This window comes from Cetorhinus maximus, chromosome X (assembly GCF_964194155.1).
Source record: "Cetorhinus maximus chromosome X, sCetMax3.hap1.1, whole genome shotgun sequence".
Lineage (NCBI taxonomy): Eukaryota > Metazoa > Chordata > Chondrichthyes > Lamniformes > Cetorhinidae > Cetorhinus > Cetorhinus maximus.
In genome coordinates, this window is record NC_135917.1 from 2,429,445 (window position 1) to 2,453,186 (window position 23,742).

General features: G+C 42.1%; 1 protein-coding gene across 1 annotated transcript; it reads right to left on the minus strand.

Annotated features, from left to right (window-relative positions):
- Nucleotides 1-4,023: 4,023 nt before the first annotated feature.
- On the minus strand, nucleotides 4,024-18,054 carry LOC144672599 (chymotrypsin-like elastase family member 1). Its single transcript, XM_078534421.1, has 8 exons — nucleotides 18,015-18,054; nucleotides 15,017-15,084; nucleotides 11,318-11,415; nucleotides 10,442-10,567; nucleotides 9,688-9,824; nucleotides 7,505-7,650; nucleotides 6,265-6,414; nucleotides 4,024-4,073 (listed from the first exon to the last, which is right to left on the minus strand). Exons 1-8 carry the CDS (start codon nucleotides 18,052-18,054, stop codon nucleotides 4,044-4,046), a joined length of 795 nt encoding a protein of 264 aa, XP_078390547.1. The 3' UTR covers nucleotides 4,024-4,043.
- Between the last annotated feature and the right edge of the window lie 5,688 nt (nucleotides 18,055-23,742).

Below are 23,742 nucleotides of genomic sequence, written 5' to 3' on the forward strand. Positions count from 1 at the left end.
CATATAACATAGATCAGATGCATAGTACAATTGCCTGTACTCAATGAGTTAACAACTGTGTGTGTGTGTGTGTTGTGAAGCTCATCAAACTTAATGACACTTGCTGCCTCGGCTGATACAATAAGAATTGTCACATGGGTGAAGCACTGTAGGGCTACTAATCCCATGGAATTGGATCTTCAGGAGAAGAGATGTTGAGGGAAAATTAAACAGAAAATTGAAATAACAATCACTATTAGCAGTTACTAATTTAAAAAAAAATCTAGTTATCAAAATATTAATTAGGAAATATGCTATCAGACAACCTCCCAGAGGGACCACTACCTACTTTTCCATGAAAGCGTTGATAAATAGAATGGGTGCCTACCTTTGTCCCAGCTGTTCTCTAGCATATACCATTGGGGGAGGGTGGGGGGCAAACTTGTTTGTTTCCACTTTCAAGCCAATGGCATTTTGAATTGATTACATTGAATATGGGCTGCAGAACTTCCACTGCTGCAACAATCTCGTTCAGATCAGTTAATTCAATTTTCTGAAGCGGGGGTTGGGGAGCGGGGGTATGGCACTCAAAAATAGTATCTTCCTAGGCCTGTATGACTGAGTACCACATCAGATGGTGCATAACTGAGCCACCTGATGTTCAATTCATTCTGATTGAGCAGAGTAGAAAAGTGTTGTTAGCATTGAATGTGTCAGTGGGGATGTGAGGTTAATGCTAAAGCTACCCCTCTGACTGCACATATTCATGCTCTGATCCCTGGTGATGAGTATTCATTATACTTATCCAGGAGGACAAGATCACCAGGATAATGAACTTCATAATTGTGAAAGATGTGCTACGCTCTGATTGTGTGAGGCTTTTTTTTATACACCGTTTATTATAAGCCAGCCTTAATTAATGTTTGCCATTCACCTAATAACTTTATTCATTGTTCAATATTTGCTCTACGTCTTCCAGATACCACATGGAAACAGATGTACTAAATCACATGGATGGTGTGAAATCAGGATCCTCCAAAAATCTACTGGAACCATTTAGCAGAATTAGACCACCAGCCTAACAGTGTCCACCTGCTAAGAGGTAAGGAAAGCAAACATATTGGGTCAAGGAGAGAAATGGAAGGCTGAGGATCTCCAGAATGGGTGGGAAGTGACAAGACACTAGGTTAAGGGTGCATTTGAGATCAAGCATTTGCATGAGGCCTGTAGGGGTAAGGTGCTGGAGCAATTGGAAGATGGGATAGCTAAATTCCTTAGTGTGTTTGTAGGGTGAGCAACAGTTATGGCAGCTATATTCCATAGAACTTTCTTTGGGTAGAATGTGATTAATTTAGTCACATAGAACAACCAATCAGAAATAATGTGAGAGAAATTGTTCTGTGATCTGAATGATTCCTGGTTCTGGAAACTGATTGGTTGAAGGGACTGTGGTCTCTGTGATATGATTGGTTGAAGTTCTGCATTCTGATTGACTAAAGAGAGTACAGTATTACATTCAGACATACACACCACTTTCAATAATATAGATAGATATCCCCATGTTAATTGCTGGAGTTTTACCCTCAGTGTGGAAGCAACTTCGGCTGCTTCAAACAACAAATTAAAAAAAATACGATCCATGCTTTCTTCCATTCTTTTTCTACTAACAGTAAAGAAAGAACAAATGTGCTTCTCTATAATACTTTTCACAACCACACCAGGTAATGCTTAGCAGACCTGACCACCAAGGTGCAAACCATCATTTCATTAGACGGAAGGCTGCCAAAAAAGAGATTTCACTACCTCAGAACATCTCAAAGCACTTTACAGCTAATGAAGCACATTCTAAGTATAATCACGGTTGTGATGTGGGAAAAGCAGCAACCAATTTGCACACAGCAAGCTCCCACAAACAGCAATGTGATAATCTGTTTTAGATGTTGATTGGGGCATAAACATTGGCCAGGTTGCCGGACAGAACTCCCCTGCACTTCTTCCAAATCAGCAGGGCATTTTTTCCCCCAAATTCAACACCATCATCCTGTGACCTCTCCAAATGAGATTGTCAAATTAGGGGCAACATGTTGCTGCAGGTCCTAAAACCACAACAAACTAGACTGAGACTGCCCAACTCACTTCAAATGTGACCTTTACAGCCAAAGATAGAGGTCTGGATTCAAACCAAGCTCTTGCAGTGAAAAGCCCATGTTAATCCACTATACTGCTCAGTTCACCTGTGGAGGATTGCCTTTAAAGTATTTCACCCTTTTGTGGGTCCCACATAATTTTGTAACAGACTCCTTTCTTTGCCAAGAAATCATCAGTTGTAAGGTTGCCCCACAGGGCCAACAAAACAGATTTCAGTAATAGGGAAGGAATGAATTAACATCTGGGATGAATCCCCACTAGGACTGGAAACCCCAATGACTGTTCTCCGTGTTTAAATTTAGACAATAAACATTCAATAGTGAAGGCAGGAGCAACACAGCTAAGCCCAACTTGTCATTACTTCCATATCCATATTGCAGCAGTTGTGATTGTTTAGTGATCAGTAGTGGAAAACAACAAAAGTGCCTCAGCTAGTGAATGAGTTATTGGACACAGCACATGTATATCAGGTATTTTAGTCATTGTATTAACACCTAACCTGCTAACAAATTGACCTTGGATGATTTAAAGAGCGCACCATAATTAAAGGTTGGTTAATCACAATGCCAAATAGCAAATGATTTCTTTAAGTTGTTAACTACTAGAATTAAATTTCTTTCTTTTTGTATTTTCTTTTCTGTAGTCAGCTGACAACTCAAATGATTCAATGATTCCCAATAGGAAAGCCAGAAGCTTAAGTACTTTGGTTGACTGACACTGAGGCCCCTATTTACTTGACATAAATCTTGCTGTTGCCTGGTTTGTCAACTGCTTTTGTTACTTTAAGAACCACTTCAACCGATTCAGTGATGCGTTGGCAGATGATGGCTTTTTCGCGGTTTAGTCGAGATCAGGGAATTTGTTGACAAATTCTGAAAACCAGAAATCGTCTTCAGAAATCATTGGCAGAAAGTGGCTGCTTTTGTTTGCAATGTGCAGATGAACTCTCCCGATGGCTCAGCTACTAGATGCATTGCCCATTGTGAAACGGCCATACAAATCAGGTTCGCTTTGAGTTGTTAGCCAATCTCAACCAAGGTGATAGTGGGAATGATACAGTGGGCCTCAGCATCCCTGACTGAGGCAGGGAATATAAATTCAACAAGAGTTCCTAATCCTGATTGCTATCTAGTGACTCCAGCCAGAAAGTGCACACATCAGCCTCCAGTGAGGAGAGGATTGGGCTTGGCTGTGATGCCCTCTATAGTTGAACAAACTATTGACTCTCACTATCTGGCTAAGAAAGCAGTGTGATACTGCATTCCACATCAGTCTGTGTATCAGCTGAGGGGAGGAAAAATTGGAGGGGAAAATGTTTCTTAAAAGAAAACAACTGTGAGACAAGCTGTAAAATCTGACCTTGTGAAGGTATGAGGTCTGTTCACAAATTTTTTTATCACAAGTAAATGCGATGGAATAATTTTCTAATTTTGTCATTGAGACTCAATAGAAGGAATGTGACATTGTCAACTTCCACTAAGATCAAACTCACTCAGTGAGGGAGCTGAAACATAATAAATCCCTTGGGCCAGGACATTCATTGGATTGAATTAAAATGGATTGAGCACACAGGCTCAAAAAACAACTACAGGAGAGACCGATAACTCTCCCATTCTCCATGACCGGTTTTTGAAACTGCACCCCAGACACATACAGAATTTGAGTTGGTCACTGAGTCAAACAAAAGCAGCAGGATTATTAATAATGATATCAATATCCCTCAGCAAATAATTAATAAGCAGAATGTCATGATGTGATGTAAACGTTGAAAACCAAACCTCCGGCTCTTTTTACAAAAGATGTCTTAATATCAAGAGACAATGAAGAGGAAAAATTATGGATTTCACTTTGCTTTATTGCTGTATTTTAACAGTTAACAAAGTCACACTTTTCTGTTGTGAGCTGCACTTTGTCCATCACAATCCAGATTGATGAGAAGCGATTTTCTGAAAAATCAAATATGATTGTTATTTTTTTCAGAAACTGGTTAGCCTGTGTGATGAGCAGATATTTGACTAGAATATTACTCTAATTACAGATGTGTGTGGGAGGCGGGGTGGCTGTGGGAGAGGGCAGAACCTCCGTGGGGGTTCTTCCAATCTCCTGCGAAAAATTCAGTGGATGATTGGTGGAGAGATGGTAGAAACCATGTTTACAATGTGTCTCTGGAGTTTCCCTGGAGGTTTCGATAGGAGACTGGGAAAACCACTGCAGAAATTCTACCTCAGGGTATTTATCTAGGGGTAGAAATTCATCATGGGCAACATTGCAAAGCAAGCAATTTTGCATCTACTGCCTTTTATATCCCCTGCCTGTCATTGAACTCAATAAAACTGAATATCAGGCGTGGTTATATAACAGGCAAATAATATGATGTCTCCCATCTTAGGTGACATTTCTACCTCAATCCTTTCTTTATTAGAGAGGGTACCATGAATAATGTGTGTGATCTATCAGATATGCCAATTATACTATTTTCATGTCATCACAAGCTGTGTAACATTAGCTGGGTGTACAGTTACCTGAATTGAATTCATGCAAATGGTTTGAAGCCATGTTTAGACTGTGCCTGTACAACCATATCTTTAATTGTGGGTCTCATGTAGCCAATAGTAATGGCAGATTTGATAAGGGCAATAGCCAGGAAAATCCCAGCAAGTACAGCAAGTAATTAAGAAGGCTAATGGAATGCTATCCTTTGTTATGAGATGGGTTGAACATAAAAGTAAGGATGTTATGCTTCAGTTATACAGAGCATTGGTGAAACCACACCTCGAATACTGTGTGCAATTTTGATCTCCTTATTTAAGGAAGGATGTAAAGACATTGGAGGCGGTTCAAAAGAGGTTTACTAGATTGATACCTGGAATGAGTGGGTTGTCTTATGAGGAAAGTTTGGACAGACTGGGCTTGTTTTCACTGGAGTTTAGAAGAGTGAGGAGTGATTTGATTGAAGTATACAAGATCCTGAATGGCCTTGACAAGGTGGACGTTGAAAGGATATTTCCTCTTGTGGGTGAGTCCAGAACTAGGGAGCACTGTTTTAAAATTAGGGGTTGCTCTTTTAGGACAGAGATGAGGAGAATTTTTTCTCTGAGTGTTGTGCGACTTTGGAATTGTTTACCTCAGAAGGTGGTGGAGGCGGGGTCATCGAATGTTTTGAAGGCAGATTGAGGATAGATTTTTGTTAGGCAAGGGAATCAAAGGTTATCAGGGTTAGATGGGAATGTGGAAATCAAAACACAAGAAGATCAGCCGTGATTTTATTGAATGGCGGAACAGGCTCAAGGGGCCGAATGGTCTACTCCTGTTCCTATTTCTTATGTTCTTATGTTCCTAAGTGTCAGTCAGGGAATCTGGCATGTTGAGTTTTAATGGCACTGCTGGCTGTGTAAGACCCACGGCTCGAGACTCTTTGACATTAGCAGAGTACAAATGCTCAGTGACATCACTTCAGGGAGCTATTTTTCTAGTAGGAGGTTGTTTCATTGCAGCTACAACAAATGCAAAGCCGGTGTTTTAAATTTTCTTTTTAATTTTGTACATGTTAATAGGTTTGCACGCTGTCCCGTGTATGTATTCAGAATTTCTGAGGCAGAGTGACATGGGGCTGATGGTGGAAATGAAGTCTGTTGGCTTTAAGCTGCTTTCATATTTTAAAAGACCTGCAACTAAAGGCAAATGCCATTAAAAGGTGAAATTCTTTGCAAATTATTCTGCATTCCTCTTTCACCTTTGCACTCCGTTGCTCTGTGAGTGATTGGCCGTGTTCTCAGCAGCAAGGCAAAATAAGGAGACACCTCCTTTATCATCATGGCAAAACTTCTGGAACCCAGTGTTGTGAATTGTGGGAAATATGTCAAAAGACATATTGTATCTTATTTCAAGAGATCCACCTGTACATCATATCTGTTAGCAACCTCACTCTGCAGCTGCATCCCCCCTCCCCAAATACATCTCTGGCTTCATGAGCCTGGTGGCTCCACATTTAACTAGATGGATAATCATGCAGGGCACCATCACCAATATGCGCCCCATCCCATAAAGCTCTGTGCAAGGAGTGTTAAGTCAGAACATTTATCCCATAGCATCTTATATAGTATGTAAAGTTAAATCAAAAAGCAAATGCTAACGTACATCATTGATCCAATCAATGTAAGCTGAAACACGGGTCCAAACTGTTGGTTTCATGTAGGTGTCACATCCTGCTGCAGCGACGAAGCTGGTGGCTCCATGAACCTCGAATACCCCATCATGCTGACAATTTAGAGGCCCACCAGAATCTCCCTGTGAGGAAAACCATTAAAACCCTGTTATATTTGGTTCCTCAAACTGGAGTATGTAAGATTTATTTGATTTTTAAAAATCCACCTGTCAATCAAAATGGGGAACAAAAATCAAAGAGAAATAAAATGAAAGAGAAACAGGAAGGTAGAGAAACGGATAAGGAGAAAAAAATGTGAAGGGAAATATTGAAAAGAAAATAGGAATGAAAGAAAGAAGAGGAATGGTAAGTGAGCAAGAGATTGAGAAAGAGGCTGATGAGAAGAAAAGAACAGAAAAAAAGCCTCCTTCACATCCTCAAGGTGTCCCACAAGAAAGAAAGACTTGCATTTATATAGCACCTTTCAAGAGTACCGGGCATCGCAAAGCACTTTACAGCCAATGAAGTACTTTTGAAGTGTAGTCACTGTTGGAATGTAGAGAAACACAGCATCTAATTTGCAAACAGCAAACACAAGCAGCAATGTGAAAATGACCAGATAATCTGTTTTTCTGGTGTTGACTGAATGATAAAAATTGGCTGAGTCATCAGGGATAACTCCCCTGCCCTTCTTTGAAATAGTGCCATAGGATCTTTTATGTTTACTGAGAGGGCAGACAGTACCTCATTTCAATGTCTCTTCTGAAAGACAGCACTGACAGTAGTGTACATTCCTTCAGTACTGCCCTGGAGTGTCAGCCTTGATTTATGTGCTCAGGTCTCTGGAGTGGGACTTGAATCCACAACCTTCTGAGGTGAGATTGCTACTACTGAGCCATGGCTAGCGCTATGAAGAGACAATGAGGCGGCTGGTGTCAGTTAAAAAGATGTAGCTGGATGAATGTTTGATGAGGGAGGGGACTGAGGGTAATGAGAGGTAGAGTGGTGTATGATATTTTCCAGACTTTGGGACTTGCTGGCTGGAACATAATGGTCTTTTCCAGTCTTGTACATCTGTTCCAGTGCTGAGAGATGAAGAGAAAGGAGAAAGGAAATTGGAAAAAAGGGTAAATGCAGCCTCAGTGCAGAGGCTTCCCTCTGCGCTGGTAGGACTTAAGGTTATCAATATCTTCTTCAATCTGTCCACTGAAAGAGATTATCCAAGATTATTACCTGACAACCAGCAACGACACCATCACCTCCAGCACACACCATGTTTGGTGTGACATAATCACCCCACCATGCAGGCTCGGAACATATTTCATAGGCAACAACCCTGATGGGAGCCTGCTGAAGAGTAGGATTAACTGTCCCACCACCTGCATCAAGAAAAAAGATCCACTGTTACTGTTGTATTTTTGTCAATCACTTTTTTTATAGTTCACATTTTATCCTAGATAATAATCTAGCGCCATATTATCCATTTGACTATGGAAACAACAAACAGGTTGAAGACCATTTAATAGCTTCGAACCATTTGCCTTCCATGTGTACATTCCAGTTTAAGTACTTATGACAGATGAAGCCAACATTTTCCTTGATTAATATAGTGTACACTCATGGAAGATCCGTAAAGGGGTCTGTGATTTCATAATGCAGATTTATTGAAAAATAACATTCAGCTGCTTGCAGAAAAACTCTATATCTCAATGTATGCCTTATATGCATTTACCTCAAACATTTCAAAGCTGTGAGGATTTGAAGAAGCAAACAATGAAGGAGGAGGAAGGAGCACGAAAGGAAAGGAATGAAGAAAAAAGCATTGAAATAAAACGAAGGAACCTGAGAAAAATTGTGCACTCAGGACAAAAGGCAATATTGCTTTCTGCCTATTGCAGCTACGGTATGTGTTAATACCCATTGTATAACAGGATAAATACGTGTGGTGAGCAATTACTCATGACTGAGTGTTTGTGGGTTTTGGTTTCTATTTATAATACCTGTAGGATGGTTATAACTAAAAAGATGAGATTTTTAATTAACATTTCTGTCGTTTTAGCAGTCCAGGAAACAGCTGAAGGTGCTTTGTGGCATCTTTTTCCCTTGTGCCTCCTCCTCTGGCCAACATGGCAAGTGGGCAGATTGCCAACTCATCCCTAACTGGCAGTGCCAATATTACTCAAGTGATAGAGGTTGTGGTTCAAGCTGGGAGAGATGAGTGATATCACTGGGAATCTTATCTATCCTATGCCACTGGATGATATCAATATTATTTCAATCAAAAGTTAGCCAGCTTCTTAATCCTTAAAGTGCCAGCAGCTTCAAGGAAACTCCAGCCTCCCTGGGCTGAACCATTTAGTTTGTTTTAGGCTCATGTGAAAATGAGCAATACTTTTTTTTTAAATCGAGAAACTACAATGAAGGACCAAGGTCCACAGAACAGGAGGCTTGCAAGGTTAAAAACAGTAAAAATAAAGACAGGGGCTACTGAGGAATATATTGGTTGGTGGCCAAACAGCACATAGATAGACTGAAAGGTCTAGATTTTCTGCTTAAGTTACACAGACCCCTTAGCTTAACTTAGACAGATGAAGGTTACTCCCTCCTTATCCCTACCGCTTCTGGGATTTCTATGCCAGAAGTTATGGGCAACATAAAATACATTAGTGGGTAATGATTTGCAAATGATAGAAATACATCAACAACAACTTATATTTATAAAGATCGCAGAGTGACCCAGGCCGCAGGTAAGTAATGTTCGTGGTTGGTGGGGGGGTGGCTTCACCCTTTTTTCCTTTCCTGATGTCCAGTCCCTCGACTGGAGGTGACAAGCTGGCTGCATGGTTTTAGCTGCCATTCACGCCACATGGCAACAGGCCTGCTGCCACTGGGTTAATACCAGCAGCGGTGAGATGAGGCCCTTAAGTGGTTATTAATTGGCCTCTTAAAGGCCTCAGTATGTGGCGGAGGCGGGAAGGCGTTGGGGTTCTGGTACCCCACCTTCCCGCCTCCGAGCTTGCCACCAGCAAGAGCAGAAGATTCCTCCTTATATCTCTATGGGAACAGGAAGGGCCCGTTACAATTTAAATGACCACAAAGTCTACATGACAACAATCAATTGCATAGATATAAGTATGGAAGCTGCAGACCACTCTAGGCTGCGAAAAGCCCGTGTCATGGCCAATCTCCATGATCAGTCCAGACTGACTCCCTGGTGGAGACCAGGGAATCTACCTGAAGAATGCAAAAGACCCTGAGGCTAGAACTTCTTGAAGCAAGTGGAATTGCTGTCGTGTTGAAGAAGCAGCAGGTGGAAAATCCTGATGTGACTTGCATGTGAAGGGCTGATTTGCTTTCTGATAAAGCTTTAAGATGATTAGTAGAAAAATGCTGCGCATGAATTCCAAGTTACCTACTTTGAGTGTAGCCCCAGCCAGTGACGTAACACAGGTAGTTATTTGGTAATATAGATCCTGCCTTGGGCAATACTCCAAACTGGACATACTGGTTCAGGACAGCATCTTTCTCCAGGTAAAGCAAAGCAATGTCGTTCCTTTAAAATAAATTGTTTTTCTGGCATAAATCTTTGTGTTGTTTTTATCAGTATGCTGCAGGTGCACCTTAAAACTTAAGACCTGTCCATACAGTGGTTTGCGAGAACCTACAGTTCAGCTGAGTTATTGATTATGTACAGTTTTATGTTTATATTTTAATCTCATTTTCCTTCCCTCCAGTCTTGAAGGCCTCAGTTCTGCTGGGGTACTATTCCACATGCAGCACTCACCCTCCGCTACCTCATCCAAGTGGCTATGTGCCTGCTTAGATGAAGAGCTTCAGCAGGCTTTTCAACAGCTGAACCTGATGTTTTCCTTCCTCAACACACACAGACACACACGTTTTTCTCGGTGTCACTAACAACACTGAGGCAAATTATAGTGCTAGTGCAGTTAATGAGTTAATGAACATTATATAATCAATGCAGGGGCACATATATTTTTCTTTAGCCCAAACAAAATTGCACTAACAATGAGTTACAACTCTTATGAGGTTGTAACCTTTTTTAAGGACTAGAGCATGCAGCAAGAGAGCAGCCATGATGAACTGGATTTTAAAATTACTATGGTGTCAACACATTTCTCATTTATCCAAAATAGTAATATAACTACGTACCCAATTGCAAGGTCGCCAGTCCAACCTTCGTGGCGAATGATTTTTTCAACAAAAATGGACTGTTCGGTTCTGTCATCCTCATAAATGTTGTGATCGCCCAAGACTACACGGTATGACGGATTTACGCTGTTGATTAAAGGAAATGATAAGTCACTCCAAACTAAAGTGTTGGAGAAGGCTTCAAATGACAAAATCTCATAATCAGACCTTTCTTGTTGGCTGTAAAGAGGAACAAGATCATTAAAGGAGCATCGTTGTCTGATAAAGTAGCTGGGGTGATACTGCTACTTTTATTACTCTGCTGGTACATAGTTACTCATTTGTAATGGTGAGTTGTGCTCATTTTCAGTTTTCTTTGGTATCTTGTAACTAATTTTATCCATTCCCAATTACAAAGCTTTTTCATAACTTTTATTTGCAAGTTGAAGAAACTGTTGCTAACTACTTTGTTAGGCTTGTTATTTATTAAGATGGAGAATTGTAAACCATGCACTGTCCTCTAAGGATCTGCTAGAAATCCTTTAGGAATTTTACGAGAATCTCTTGAGTCTTTTGATGAGGTGTAAATGTCTTTGGAAGGAATGGACTTGATGAGCCTAATGGCCTTTTCTAGTGTTCGACTTCCTTACAAATGTACACAATATAAACAGATTGGAAAGAAAGTGAACTGGAGAGAGGGAGAGAAGAAGTAAGAGAAAGATGCAAAAAGAAACAGCGAAAGAAAGAACACAGATTTCGAAACCACAAAGATAGAAAAGAATGAGAGTGCTTCTGTTTCACACAATACAGTGAGACTGACACAATCTTGGAACAGATTGAACATTCATAGTAATCCTGCTGTTAATCTATCAAAGAGTCTCAATCAAAATCATTCACCTATCGACACAGTGAGCAGCAGTCATTACCCATCTCTTGAGGATCAGGGTGCCACCACAGGTGTGGTACCAGTAACCAGCGTAACCTTGAAGGGAGACCTGTAAAAAATAATTCAATCGGTCATACACTAAAATCCTGTTTTCAAAACACACGAGACTTCACATTTATGCAGAATATGTTTCTAACCAAGCTGTATGAAATGCACAGAGTATAGTAAATAAGATTGGGGAGCTACAGGCGCAGATTGTCATGTGGAAATATGATGTTGTGGCGATAACAGAGATCTGGCTCAAGGAAGGACAGAACTAGGTGTTAAATATTCCAAGGTACAAGGTGTTCAGAAAAGATAGGAAAGGGGGACAGGTGGCGGTATTGGTTAAGGAGAGCATTGCAGTGCTGGAGAAAGAGGATGTCCTAGAGGGTTCAAAGACAGGATCAATTTGACCAGAGCTAAGGAACAAAAAGGGGGCAATTACATTGCTCGATGTAGTCTATAGACGACCAACTAGTGAGAAGGATGTAGAAGAACAAATCTGCAGGGAAATTACAGAGGGATGCAAGCATTATAGAGTAGTTATAATGGGGGACTTTAATTACCCGAATGTAGACTGGGACAATGGTAGTATAAAGGGTGGAGAGGGGCAAAAGTTCCTAGATTGTGTTCAGGAAAATTTTCGAGAGCAGTATGTGTCCAATCCAACAAGAAACCTGATTCTTGGAAATGAGGTGGGCCAAGTAGATCAAGTGTCAATGAGGGAACATTTAGGAGACAGTGATCATTGTTTTGTACGTTTTAGGATGATGATAGAAAAGGACGATAGGCAATCCAGAGTAAGAATAATTAACTGGACGGGAGCCGACTTCGATGGGGCAAGAATGGAGCTGGGTCAGATAGACTGGAGTGAAAAATTGGCAGGAAAAACTGTAGCTGAACAATGGGCTACCTTCAAAAAAGAATTGGTTCGGGCACAGTAAAGGTATATTCCGTCAAAAGGGAAAGATAGGGCAAACAAACCCAGAGCTCCCTGGATGAAAAAGAGATAGAAATTAAGATAAAGAAGAAAAAGTGTGCTTATGACAGGTGTCAGGTAGAAAATACAATTGAGAACCAAGAGGAATACAGAAGGTTCAGAGGGGAGGTGAAAAAGCATATTAAAGAAGTGAAGAGGGATTATGAGAAAAGACTGGCAGCCAACATAAAGGGGAATCCCAAAGTCTTCTATAGGCATATAAATAGTAAAAGGGTGGTAAAAGGAGGAGTAGGGCTGATTAGGGGCCTAAAAGGGAATTTACACGTGGACAAAGGAGCCATGGCTGAGGTACTAAATGAATACTCTGCATCTGTCTTTACCAAGGAGGTAGATGCTACCCAGGCCATGGTGACAGACGAGGAAACTCTATCACTAGAAGGGTTCAAAATTGATAAGGAGGAAATGTTGAATAGACTATCGGTACTCAAAGCTGACAAGGCACTGGGACTGGACGAGATGCATCCAAGGATATTGAAAGAAGTGAAAATAGAAATTGCAGGGGCACTGGCCATAATTTTTCAGTCTTCCCTAGACTCAGGGGAGGTGCCTATGGAATGGAGAATTGCAAACATTATGCGCTTGTTCAAAAAAGGTTGTAAGGATAAGCCCAGCAATTACAGACCAGTCAGTTTAACTTCAGTGTTGGGCAAGATTCTAGAAACAATTATTCGGGATAGAATTAGTAGTCACATAGAAAAATATGGGTTGATAAGGAAGAGCCAGCATGGATTTCTAAAGGGGAAATCGTGTTTAACTAACTTGGAGTTTTTTGAAGAGGTAACAGAAAAGTTCAGTGAGGGTAATGCTGTTGATGTGGTGTACATGGACTTTCGAAAGGCATTTGATACAGTGCCACACAACACACTTGTGAGAAAAGCTATTGCTCATGGAATAAAAGGGACAGTAGCAATGTGGATATAAAATTGGCTGAAATATAGGAGGCAGAGAGTAATGGTCAATGGATATTTTTCGGGCTGGAGGAAGGTTTGTAATGGAGTTCCCCAGGGGTCGGTATCGGGACCCTTGCTTTTCCTGATATATATTAATGATCTAGATCTTGGTGTGCAGGGGATAATTTCAAAGTTTGCAGATGACACGAAACTTGGGAGTGTTGTAAACTGCGTGGAGGACAGTGTAGAACTTCAGAAGGACATAGACAAGTTAGAGTGGGCAGATAGGTGGCAGATGAAGTTCAATGTGGAGGAGTGTGAGGTGATGCATTTTGGTAGGAAGAACATGGACAGACAATATAAAATAAGGGGTGAAATTTTGAAGGGGGTGCAGGAGCAGAAAGACCTGGGTGTATATGTGCATAGATCATTGAAGGTGGCAGGACAGGTGGAGAGAGCAGTTAATAAAGCATATAGTATCCTGGGCTTTATTAGTAGGGGCATAGAGTACAAGAGCAGGGAGGTTATGCTGAATTTATATAAGACAGTTGTTAGACCTCAGCTGGAATATTGTATACAGTTCTGGGCTCCACATCATAGGAAGGATATGAACACATTGGAGAGAGTGCAGAAGAGGTTTAAAAGAATGGTTCCAGGGATGAGAAACTTCAGCTTTGAGGATAGATTGGAGAGGTTGGGACTGTTCTCCTTGGAGAGAAGAAGACTGAGCAGATTTGATAGAGATGTTCAAAACCATGAAGGGGCTGGACAGAGTAGATGGGGAGAAGCTGTTCCCATTTGTAAAAGGATCAAGAATAAGAAGGCATAGATTTAAAGTGATTTGCAAAAGAAGCAAATGTGACGGGAGAAAAAACTTTTTCACACTGCGAGTGGTTTGGGTCTGGAATGTGTGGTGGAGCCAGGTTCAATTAAGGCATTCAAGAGGACATTTGAATAGAAACAATGTGAAGGGGTATGGGGGAAAAGGCAGGGCAATGTCACTAGGTCATAATGCTCATTTGGAGAGCTGGTGCAGACATGATGGGCCGAATGGCCTCCTTCTGTGGTGTTAAAATTCTGTGATTCTATGAAATTGCAAAATTTCTAGTCAGTTGAAAGTTTGAAAATCATATTTTCAAAATTAGAGGGGAATAGCCTCGTGACACTGTCAATGTAGATAGGTATCCAGAAACTCAGCTATCCTGTCATATTGCTCAAGAGAATATAGGGAAAAAAAGGATTGTAGAAAGATGCTGAGCCATGCAGATCAAGTATGCTCCAGTTTTGTCCTGGTCTGTGATAAGTAAGCTGCTTTCTGATGAGACAGTGGTGAGGGAGCTGCAATTTGCCCCAGCACCCCTGGGTTAGGGAGGCGATAACCAGCCAGGGTTCCTGATTGCTGTCCTGTAATGGGCAATAGCCTACTTATGTGGGTATGGGATCATTGGCTTTTGAAGGATGTGAGGGATGTTTTTGTTTAAATATTGCTTACAATTAATAAAAACATTGATATCTATTTACTTTTCATGGCCTTCAGGTGGACGAAGATGAGAGGTCACTGAAAATTGTAGGAAAGAATTTGGTCAAATATTATTTTTTGTTTGAAATTAATTGCAAAGCTCCAACTGCTTTCTAAGGCCTTAGCATAACATTATTGTGGGAGTCAGGAAAGAGCACTGAAAATTGGTGGGGGGACTCATTAATTCAAATTCTAGCGAGTTTATAGAGTGCTGATGGTAATCCATGTTGGTGAATAGGAATGGTTGGATCTTTAGTACCTGCCATGGCCACGCGTTGGGTTTTGCCTCGGTCCCTCCAATGACACGTTCCTGTCCAGAACAGAGCCCTGTATATATTAAGGAGATGAAATGTTTTCATTACAATCACTACTGACCAACATCTACTACCTTTAACCTTAAGTAATCAGGAAGTCTGTAAAAAGCATTGTATCCCCTCGCAATGTGGCAAATCAAACTTCAAGGTCTCTCAGACCAGGTCAGATATGGTAAAAACCTGCAGGGTTGGCCAACTTCTTTTCTTTGTGGTTCACAAAATCACAAAATAATTATGGATGAGGATTCGGCCCATCTTACTTTATCCATTAAAAAAGACCCTAAAGTCTCTAATTTGTTCTTAAATGATTCCAGGGTTGTTTTCTCCTCTACTCTATCCAGCAATCCATTCCATGTACTGATCACGTATTGTGAAGAAGAGCTTCTAAGTTATCGGTCTTAAATTGGCCTTTTATTGTTTGAAACCGCGTCTTCTTGTCCTACTCCTGCAATTTAATATCCAACAATGAGGTAACATTAATGAGTCCTGCTTCAATTTCAACCCTGAGGTAATGCTAAGAGTAGTCCCTTTTCATACCTCTAGTCCCAAGAAATTCAACCTAACCAAACTGACAAACAAAAATAAACACAAATAGGATGGAATTTATTGGGCTTTGAGGCATGCTTGCCAGGCTTCAAGGGCTGTATGTGACCCTAAGCCCTAAGATTGTGGGTTAAACACCCAGACTGCACTCTACCTCAGCATCAGAAAAGCCTAATGTGACATTACCCATCTTTGTGGCATGTTGAATTGAGATTGTCAATTGGGATTTGGGAACTGGGTTGAAACACAGATTAGAACCTTGCAGCCAGCAGAGGGTGTGCACTTATGCTTCAGTTACTGGCTGGAGGCTAAAAACTGCCGTCCATGGCCCTGAAAATCTGCAATGTTTATGGCAGATTCAGGGTGGCCAGGTAGCCATGGGGGTGGAAATTGGGGCAGGACTCATTAATGCTTGGACTCCACCCTGGTTAGTGATGCATTGGAGTTACCTGTTGACATGGGAGCAAGAGGTTCTTGTGTTCACCCCTTTGTAGCCTGTTGTCAGAAAGTGGAGGTAGGACTGGCAGCATGACCAGCTGGAATTCCTGTTAACACTACATCTGGTGCCACTGATTACATAGAATTACACTGAATCTACAGCATAGAAAGAGGCCATTTGACCCAACTGGTTAATGCTGACTGTTGTGCTTCACACGAGCCTCCTTCCACACCTCTCATCTACCCATTTAATGTATCCTTGTATTCCTTTCTCACTCATGTGCTTATCTAGCTCTCCTTAAATACATCTTGGTGTTTTCCTCAACCACTCCTGCATGAGACAGGCATTCAATGCTTCACAGCAGTGGAAGTGGAGCCCACAGCAATGTTTCGACAGCCAGTCGAAAGACCCTATGTCAAAGAGTAAGTAGCCTTGCTGCAAAGGGAGGTGAAATGGAGGGAGGAACGTAAAACAATTACAATCACCAGGGAAAGGGTACTGAGAAAATTATTAGAACTGAAGTCTAACAAGTCCCCAGGACCTGATGGACTTCATCCTAGAGCCTTAAAAGAAGTGGCTGCTGAGAAAGTAGATGCATTGGTTCTAATTTTCCAAAATTTCAAAAAGTTATGCAAGTATAGCAAATGATTAAGAAGGCAAATGAAATGTTGTTGTTTATTGCAAGGGGAATGGAATATAAAAGTCGGGATGTTTGACTGCATCTGTACAGGGCCTTGTGAGACCACATCTGGAGTACTGTGTACAGTTTTGGTCTCCTTATTTAAGAAAGGAGAAAGGCGTTTGACGTTTGAAGCAGTTCAGAGAAGGTTCACTCGACTGATACCTGGGATGGGGAGGGTTATCTTATGAGGAAAGAAGAAGAATTGGAAGAAGAGTTGAGCTTATTGAAACTTATAAGATCCTGAGGGGTCTTAACAGGGTGGATGCTGAAATGATGTATCCCTTTGTGAGAGAGACTAGAACTAGGGGGACACAGTTTAAAAATAAGGGGTCTCCCATTTAGGATGGAGATGAGGAGAATTTTTTTCTCTGTGGGTCATTAGTCTTTGGAACTCTCTTCCCCAGAGAGCAGTGGAGGCTGGGTCATTGAATATTTTTAAGGCAGAGGTAGATAGATTCTTGAATAACAAGGGAGTAAAAGGTTATTGGAGAGTAGGTTGGAATGTGGAGTTGAGGCCACAATCAGACCAGCCATGATCTTGATGAATGGCGGAGCAGGCTGGAGGGGTAAATGGCCTACTCCTGCTCCTAATTCTTATGTTTGTATGTTTGTATGTATGGAACAATTTGTATTATTTACTGAAAATTTTCAGCCAACCTTACTCTAAGTGACTGGCCATTGCTACCTTTTCCTGCCTCACCCCTTCAGCCCACCTAGCAGACATCCAACCTAAGTCAGTGCTGGAACATGCATCCACTAACTGAGGTGAAAGACCAGACGACCCCAGAGGTGAAAAGTCAGAGTTATAACCACTGCAATACCCAGTCCCCCAACGGTATTTTTCTAGTCACTAATTTCATATCAATCCGAAACAAACTGAATGTAAACCTCATAAGCACTTTATACAATTTGTTGTTTCATCTGACTCCTTTGGCATGTTAAAATAAAAGCAAAATACTGCGGATGCTGGAAATCTGAAATAAAAACAAAGTGATGATGTTGCAACAGGTGATTGCGAAGAAGAGTCACATTGGACTCAAAATGTTAACTCTGTTCTTCTCTCCGCAGATTCTGCAAGACCTGCTGAGGTTTTTCCTGCACTTTCTGCTTTTTATTCCTTTTATATGTTATTACCTTGTAACACAACCTATCTATGCACTATACACATATTAACATTCACCAACTTTCAGGTCAATCACAATTATAGCTGCTTCTGACTCTAAAAATGTAGCGGAAGAGCAACAATAACAGCAGGTCAAATAAGTGAAGTTGTACTTACCATACAGGGCAAGGCTCACTAAAATCGACAGTTGCAACATCATGGCAGTTGTGCTGTAGGAACTCTTGACTGCTGTCTGGCATTTATAGCCAGATATATCAAACACCTGATGCAAACTGGATCAACTCCCAGCTCATTTAGTAACTGCGATAAAGTTACTGATGTTGAAATGTGCTGATCAATAGCAACTGAACAAGCATTGGACATGAATAGTTACTGACAGCATCTCATAATGTGAGAGAATCCACAGGTGACATCAGTCTCCGTTCCAAACGATAAATGAGTAATTATGCCTTGGTCAGGGAAACTAAAAACATTCCATCATTTTAAGAATGTAGATATCGTTTATCTCCTCAATTCATTTCTTGGTCTCCCCATGTGCCATCCCTGGCCAAGTGGACCTGTTCTGTGCCAATGTTACTCTTACCTTTCGGTAGGAAGTGTGTGAGACCAGAGCAGGATGGGTACCCTGCTGATCTTTCTTTCCGCCCCCCTTGTGGGATGGTGTCTCACTCTGTCTGGCATTTCTCTATAACAGTATAGCGAAGAGTGGTAATGTTATGTGGTATTATTATGTAGTGGTTCTTGTCTTGGACAGGCAAGTTGGCAGTTTTGAATTTAAATCTCATGTGATAAGTTGTGAAATTAAATTCACTAGTTCTTGTCATTTTGTGGGCAGGCGTCAGAACTGAAATGACCATGAAAGCTGCCAGATTGCCATTAGAAACTTAATGTCCTTCAGGGAAGGGAACTTGCTGTCCACCTGGTCTGGCCTACATGCAATGTCAGTCCCACATGACATGGCTAACTCTGAAATGGCCTAGGAAGTCACTTAGTCGTATGACAATTACATCAAGAAGGTCCACCATCTCCTTCTGAGTGCAATAAATGTGGCCTTGCCAGCATACCCCACATCTTGAGAGCAAACATTAAAAAAAAATTGTGAGTTCCAACAAATTTCTTCCAGGTCTGCTGTGCTGTGCATAAACACTCCTGTCACCTCTGATACAGGTATTGCTGAGTAAGCAGTTCACCACAAACAAAAACAGAATTACCTGGAAAAACTCAGCAGGTCTGGCAGCATCGGCGGAGAAGAAAAGAGTCGACGTTTCGAGTCCTCATGACCCTTCAACAGAACTCTTCTGATCGCTAGGTTGATCCCGGGGATGGAGGGATTTTCTTTTGAGGAGAGGTTGAGTGGGTTGGGCCTAAACTCATTGGAGTTTAGAAGAATAAGAGACAACCTTATTGAAACATATGAGATTCTTAGGGGGCTTGACAGGGTAGATGCTGAGAGGTTGTTTCCCCTTGTGGGATAGTCTAGGACCAGAGGGCATAATCTAAGAGTAAGGGGGCACTCATTTAAAACAGAGATGAGGAGGACTTTCCTTTCTGAGGGTAGTGAATCTGGAATTGTTTACCGCAGAGGGCTGTAGAGGCTGGTTAAGTATATTCAAGGCTCAGACAGACAGATTTTTAATCAGTAAGGGAATCAAGGGTTATGGGGAAAAGACAGGAAAGTGGAGTTGAGGATTATTAGATCAGCCGTCATGATCTCATTGAATGGCAGAGCAGACTCAATTGGCCGAATGGCCTACTTTTGCTCCTACGTCTTATGGTCTAAGTGCAATGATTTCACACGAATGGTTGAGAAAAGGATGAATGTGGAGGGTTATGGAGATGAAGGTGGAGGAGTGGCACTAAGTGAATTGCTCATTTAGAGAGCCAGTGCAGACATGATGGGCCGAATGGCCTTCTGTGCTGTAACAATGACTGCATCATCAAATGCCATATCCTTACAAATGAACCACTAGCCTCATCCACTGCTCAGTTCACCACTGCCTCTTCACTCATCCACCAACAGTCGCTGTCAACAATGACTTATGCCTTACATTCATATGGTTCACCTCACCCTTGCACACGTAGCACTGTTGCAAGCCTCACACCCACATCTCACAGTTTGCTATTCAACCATGACAAGCATATCACCCAAGCAAATTGCATTACACTCGTTGACATACTTCCCCCTCGCTTGCAGGGCAAGGCAGTGCACAACTCCAGGCGGCAGCACCTAACTGGCAGGGGGTAGGGACAGCTGCATGTCCTCATCCCCATCATTGAATCAGCCATGACTCAGGCTGTGGCCAGAAGCGGGGCTGATAGAATCGAAAATGATGGAATACTCATACCTAATCCTCCTTCTCACATCCAACTTCCCCTCATCCCATAATCTCTTCCTTACAAACTGCATATGGTGTCAGCATGCACCTCTTGCTTCCCCAACTTACCTCACTTCAACCCTACCCTTGTGCCTTTCTCTTTTCAGATACCCAGGAACTGCAACCTGGTCAGGCAGTGATGCAGCAGCAAGTGGCGGAATGGGAAGAAGAGACTGATGAAGAAACATCATCACTCAATCTCACACTCGTAGCTAACAGCTCCAATACTGACACTGCGTACCTCAGAGGATAGCTTAGAGACAGGATTTGCACATTAGGAGATACTGGGCGTAAGTGGCATGCAGCCAGGGTAGGGGTGAAAGGGTAGGGCTTGTGGCAGCCTACCAGAGGGCTTGTGGCAGCCTACCAGAGGGCGAGATCTCACAGCCTACCAGTGGGCGAGTTCTGTAGCAGAGGACTCATATGAGGACTTCAGTGAGGCACTGTACAAAAAAAAGGTTATGGGTACACACAATGAAATGCATGGTGCATTAGCAAGCTTGGCAGAAAGTCTGTGGTTACTGTCAAGGAGATTGGAAGAATTTGGCACTCATTTGTGGACCTGACTATGATGCAGCATCTGATGGCCATTGTCTTAGCTCCCATTGCACAAGCAGAAGCTATCTAATGTCTGAGTACTACAGTGAAAGCTCAGACTGAGGTCATGAAAACAGTTTGTTGCCAGATTGCTGCCATCATGGCTGCAGATACCAGTGCTCAAAGGGGCATGCAGAGTATCACAGCAGTCCAGCAATCTGTGCCCCAGCAGATAACTAGAACAGCTGAGATGACACCTTGGGGGAGTAGCAGTGGCTCCATGGAGCACCGCTGTCCTCTCTCAGGATGACAGTGTTTGTGCTCCCCCACTGTCACTCTGCCTGTGACCCTGTTGCCTGTCAGCCAGGCGGCCTCAGCCCTTGCTGAGGTGGTGCAGTCCAAAGTTGAGCATTCTAAGGCAAAGCTGCTCGAGGTCATCCTCCAAGGCCATCTGTAGTGTCCTCTGCTAAAAATCAGCAGCCTTCCACCAGCCATGCAGTGGCCACTGAGGTAGCACTGCATAAAACACTAGGACAAGCAAAGGCACATGATAGACACACTAAGGGAATGCACAAGGGTTATAAGTTGATTTTTATATGGAAGATTGGATGGTTTGATTGATAAAGTTGGTTTGGAATGTTTATTTTGTGGCAGCTTTTACTTTTGCATTGTGGTCAAGTGCACACTGTAATGTTCAGTGACAGAGGGAAGGTAAGGTGTGGGACTATTGGTGAATGGGGAATTGGGGTTGTGTTCACTGGTCCTGCAGTCACATGTGACGATCACGGTTAGCTGGCCAAAAGGGAGACATGATGGTTGCCTCCTCCCTTCCTTCTCATCCTCTTCCTCTTCTTCCTCATCCTCCTCCTCCTCAGCTACTCGCCATATACCTGATGGTGAGCAACGTTCCCTTTAAAATTTAGTTGTGTGCAGCCGGTGCATACATAGTCCCATATTTTTGGGGCATACATAGTCACTTAAAATTTTTTGCCTGTCCTGGCATGCACATTATTAAACACAGAGCAAGATGTTACGTACCAGAATCATAAGTCAGGTGATCAGTGGATAGCCCTTGTCACCCAGTCGGCACCCGCTGGTTTCCTATGGTGGCTCAAATGTTGATGGTATATCAGGCTGGTGCAGAATAAAGTCATCATGACTGCTTTCAGAATATCAGCATTGATCAGCATGGTGCACCCGAGGATGTTTACACACCAGCTGGATATTGAGGGAGTGGGGAATGGAACCCATTGTGCTTGTGGTACATCTCTGAATTTAGTGGCAGTCATTGGTAACCAGCACCATTGGGAAACTTGCTATCCTGGGGAAGTCACATGTTCACTGCCTGCCTCTCTCTGGAAAGAGAATGCAATGTAGTCCCCTCTCTGCATAGAGAGCATCACTCTTATACAACAGCGGATCATGAGCTGCAAGATGTTCTAATGTTCCTCACTGACGTTGAGGTAGCAGAATTGCTCCCTGAAGACCTCCTGCTGAGGGCCCCTCTCCTCCCTTCTCCTCCCTTGTCAAGCAGCTTGAACTCCTCTTTGTCACCTCTGTTCATTCTCTCTGTCATGTTGCAGGCCATGGGGGATAGAAACAACTGCACCCATATCTGGGAGTGAGTGGTCTGCGCAGAACCTTGAAGTAAGAACCAAGGTCTCATTCTGCAGCAATATCCTATGAAAAAATTAAAACAATAAAAACAACAGTGGAAACAATATTGCCCTAATTCAGTTGTAATTGATACTAAGTGGGCAATCTCCCTACAAAAGGCCAAAATTGGAGAAATGTCTGTCTGGTGGAGTAGGAGGCCCTCTTTTTAAGGTTGCTGCTAAGGCCTCCATTGTTGGGACAGTGTCGAAGGAACGTTACTTGATATCTAACCCATACCCAAACTTTACAAATATTGATGTTGGCTTTGAAATTGAATTTTCAGGACAGGCTGTTCGTGGCTGTTGCAGGACCTCAGCCTAGCCTAAAGTGTGATGGTGCTTCTTTGTTGAACTTCTAAAGATAGAGTTTATTTGCTGTCTAGAGTAAGAATCAACGGCTGTGCCCTAATCATATTTCCATAATTATAATAATGGATCATTGGATTAGCGGACTCAGATGGTGATTTGTATGAACTTAATTAAAAAATCAACTGTGACAGTGCAGTGCAGGAAAGTGAAAGCACTCTGCATAATGGACACTAGGTGGAACCAGTGTACTAATTTTAACTATTTTTAATTGTAATTTTTCACCTTTGTTCTCCCTTCCTCTTCTGCAATGGTATCCCTTGCTAGGGTACATTTCTTTGGAGGATTGCCCTCCGTTAACTCACCAGAATGACCATCTTTCATAATAAGCCAAATAAATGTTGCCACAGTATCTGACTGAAAGCACCACTACAAGGATAATCCTGTCCTCGTCTAATGTGCATGCTTGTGCACTATCCTTGAAACTTATATAGTACCAGTCTTCACAATAGAAGACACAAAAAAAATAGAAACAGTGGGGAACAAAGAGTCAAAGGTGACCTTAAGGCTGAAAGACAGTATGAATCATCCACTCTAATTTAAAGTAATTGATAGGTAGGTAATTAGCCATAGTCCACGAGGGACCATAGGCATCTCTCCTCCATTAGAGAGAGAGAGACAATTGGTTATGTAGCCTGAAGGACACCACTCCGCATCAAGCATGGGGCAGGTGAGGAGGCAGGTCTCAAGCCTACCTCAGCCAGAACAAGAATTAAACCCATGGACTTAGTATTCTGAATCACATGCTAGCCATCTAGCCAACTGAGTTAATTGACCAAAGTAATTAATGTTAATAAAGAAAAGTACTGGAAAAATTAATGGGACTAAAAGACAAATGCTTACATCTTGGGGTTCTAAAAGAGGTGGCTGTCGACATGATGGACGCATTGGTTGTGATCTTCCAAAATTCCCAAGATTTGGGAACAATTCCAGTGGATTAGAAGGTAGCAA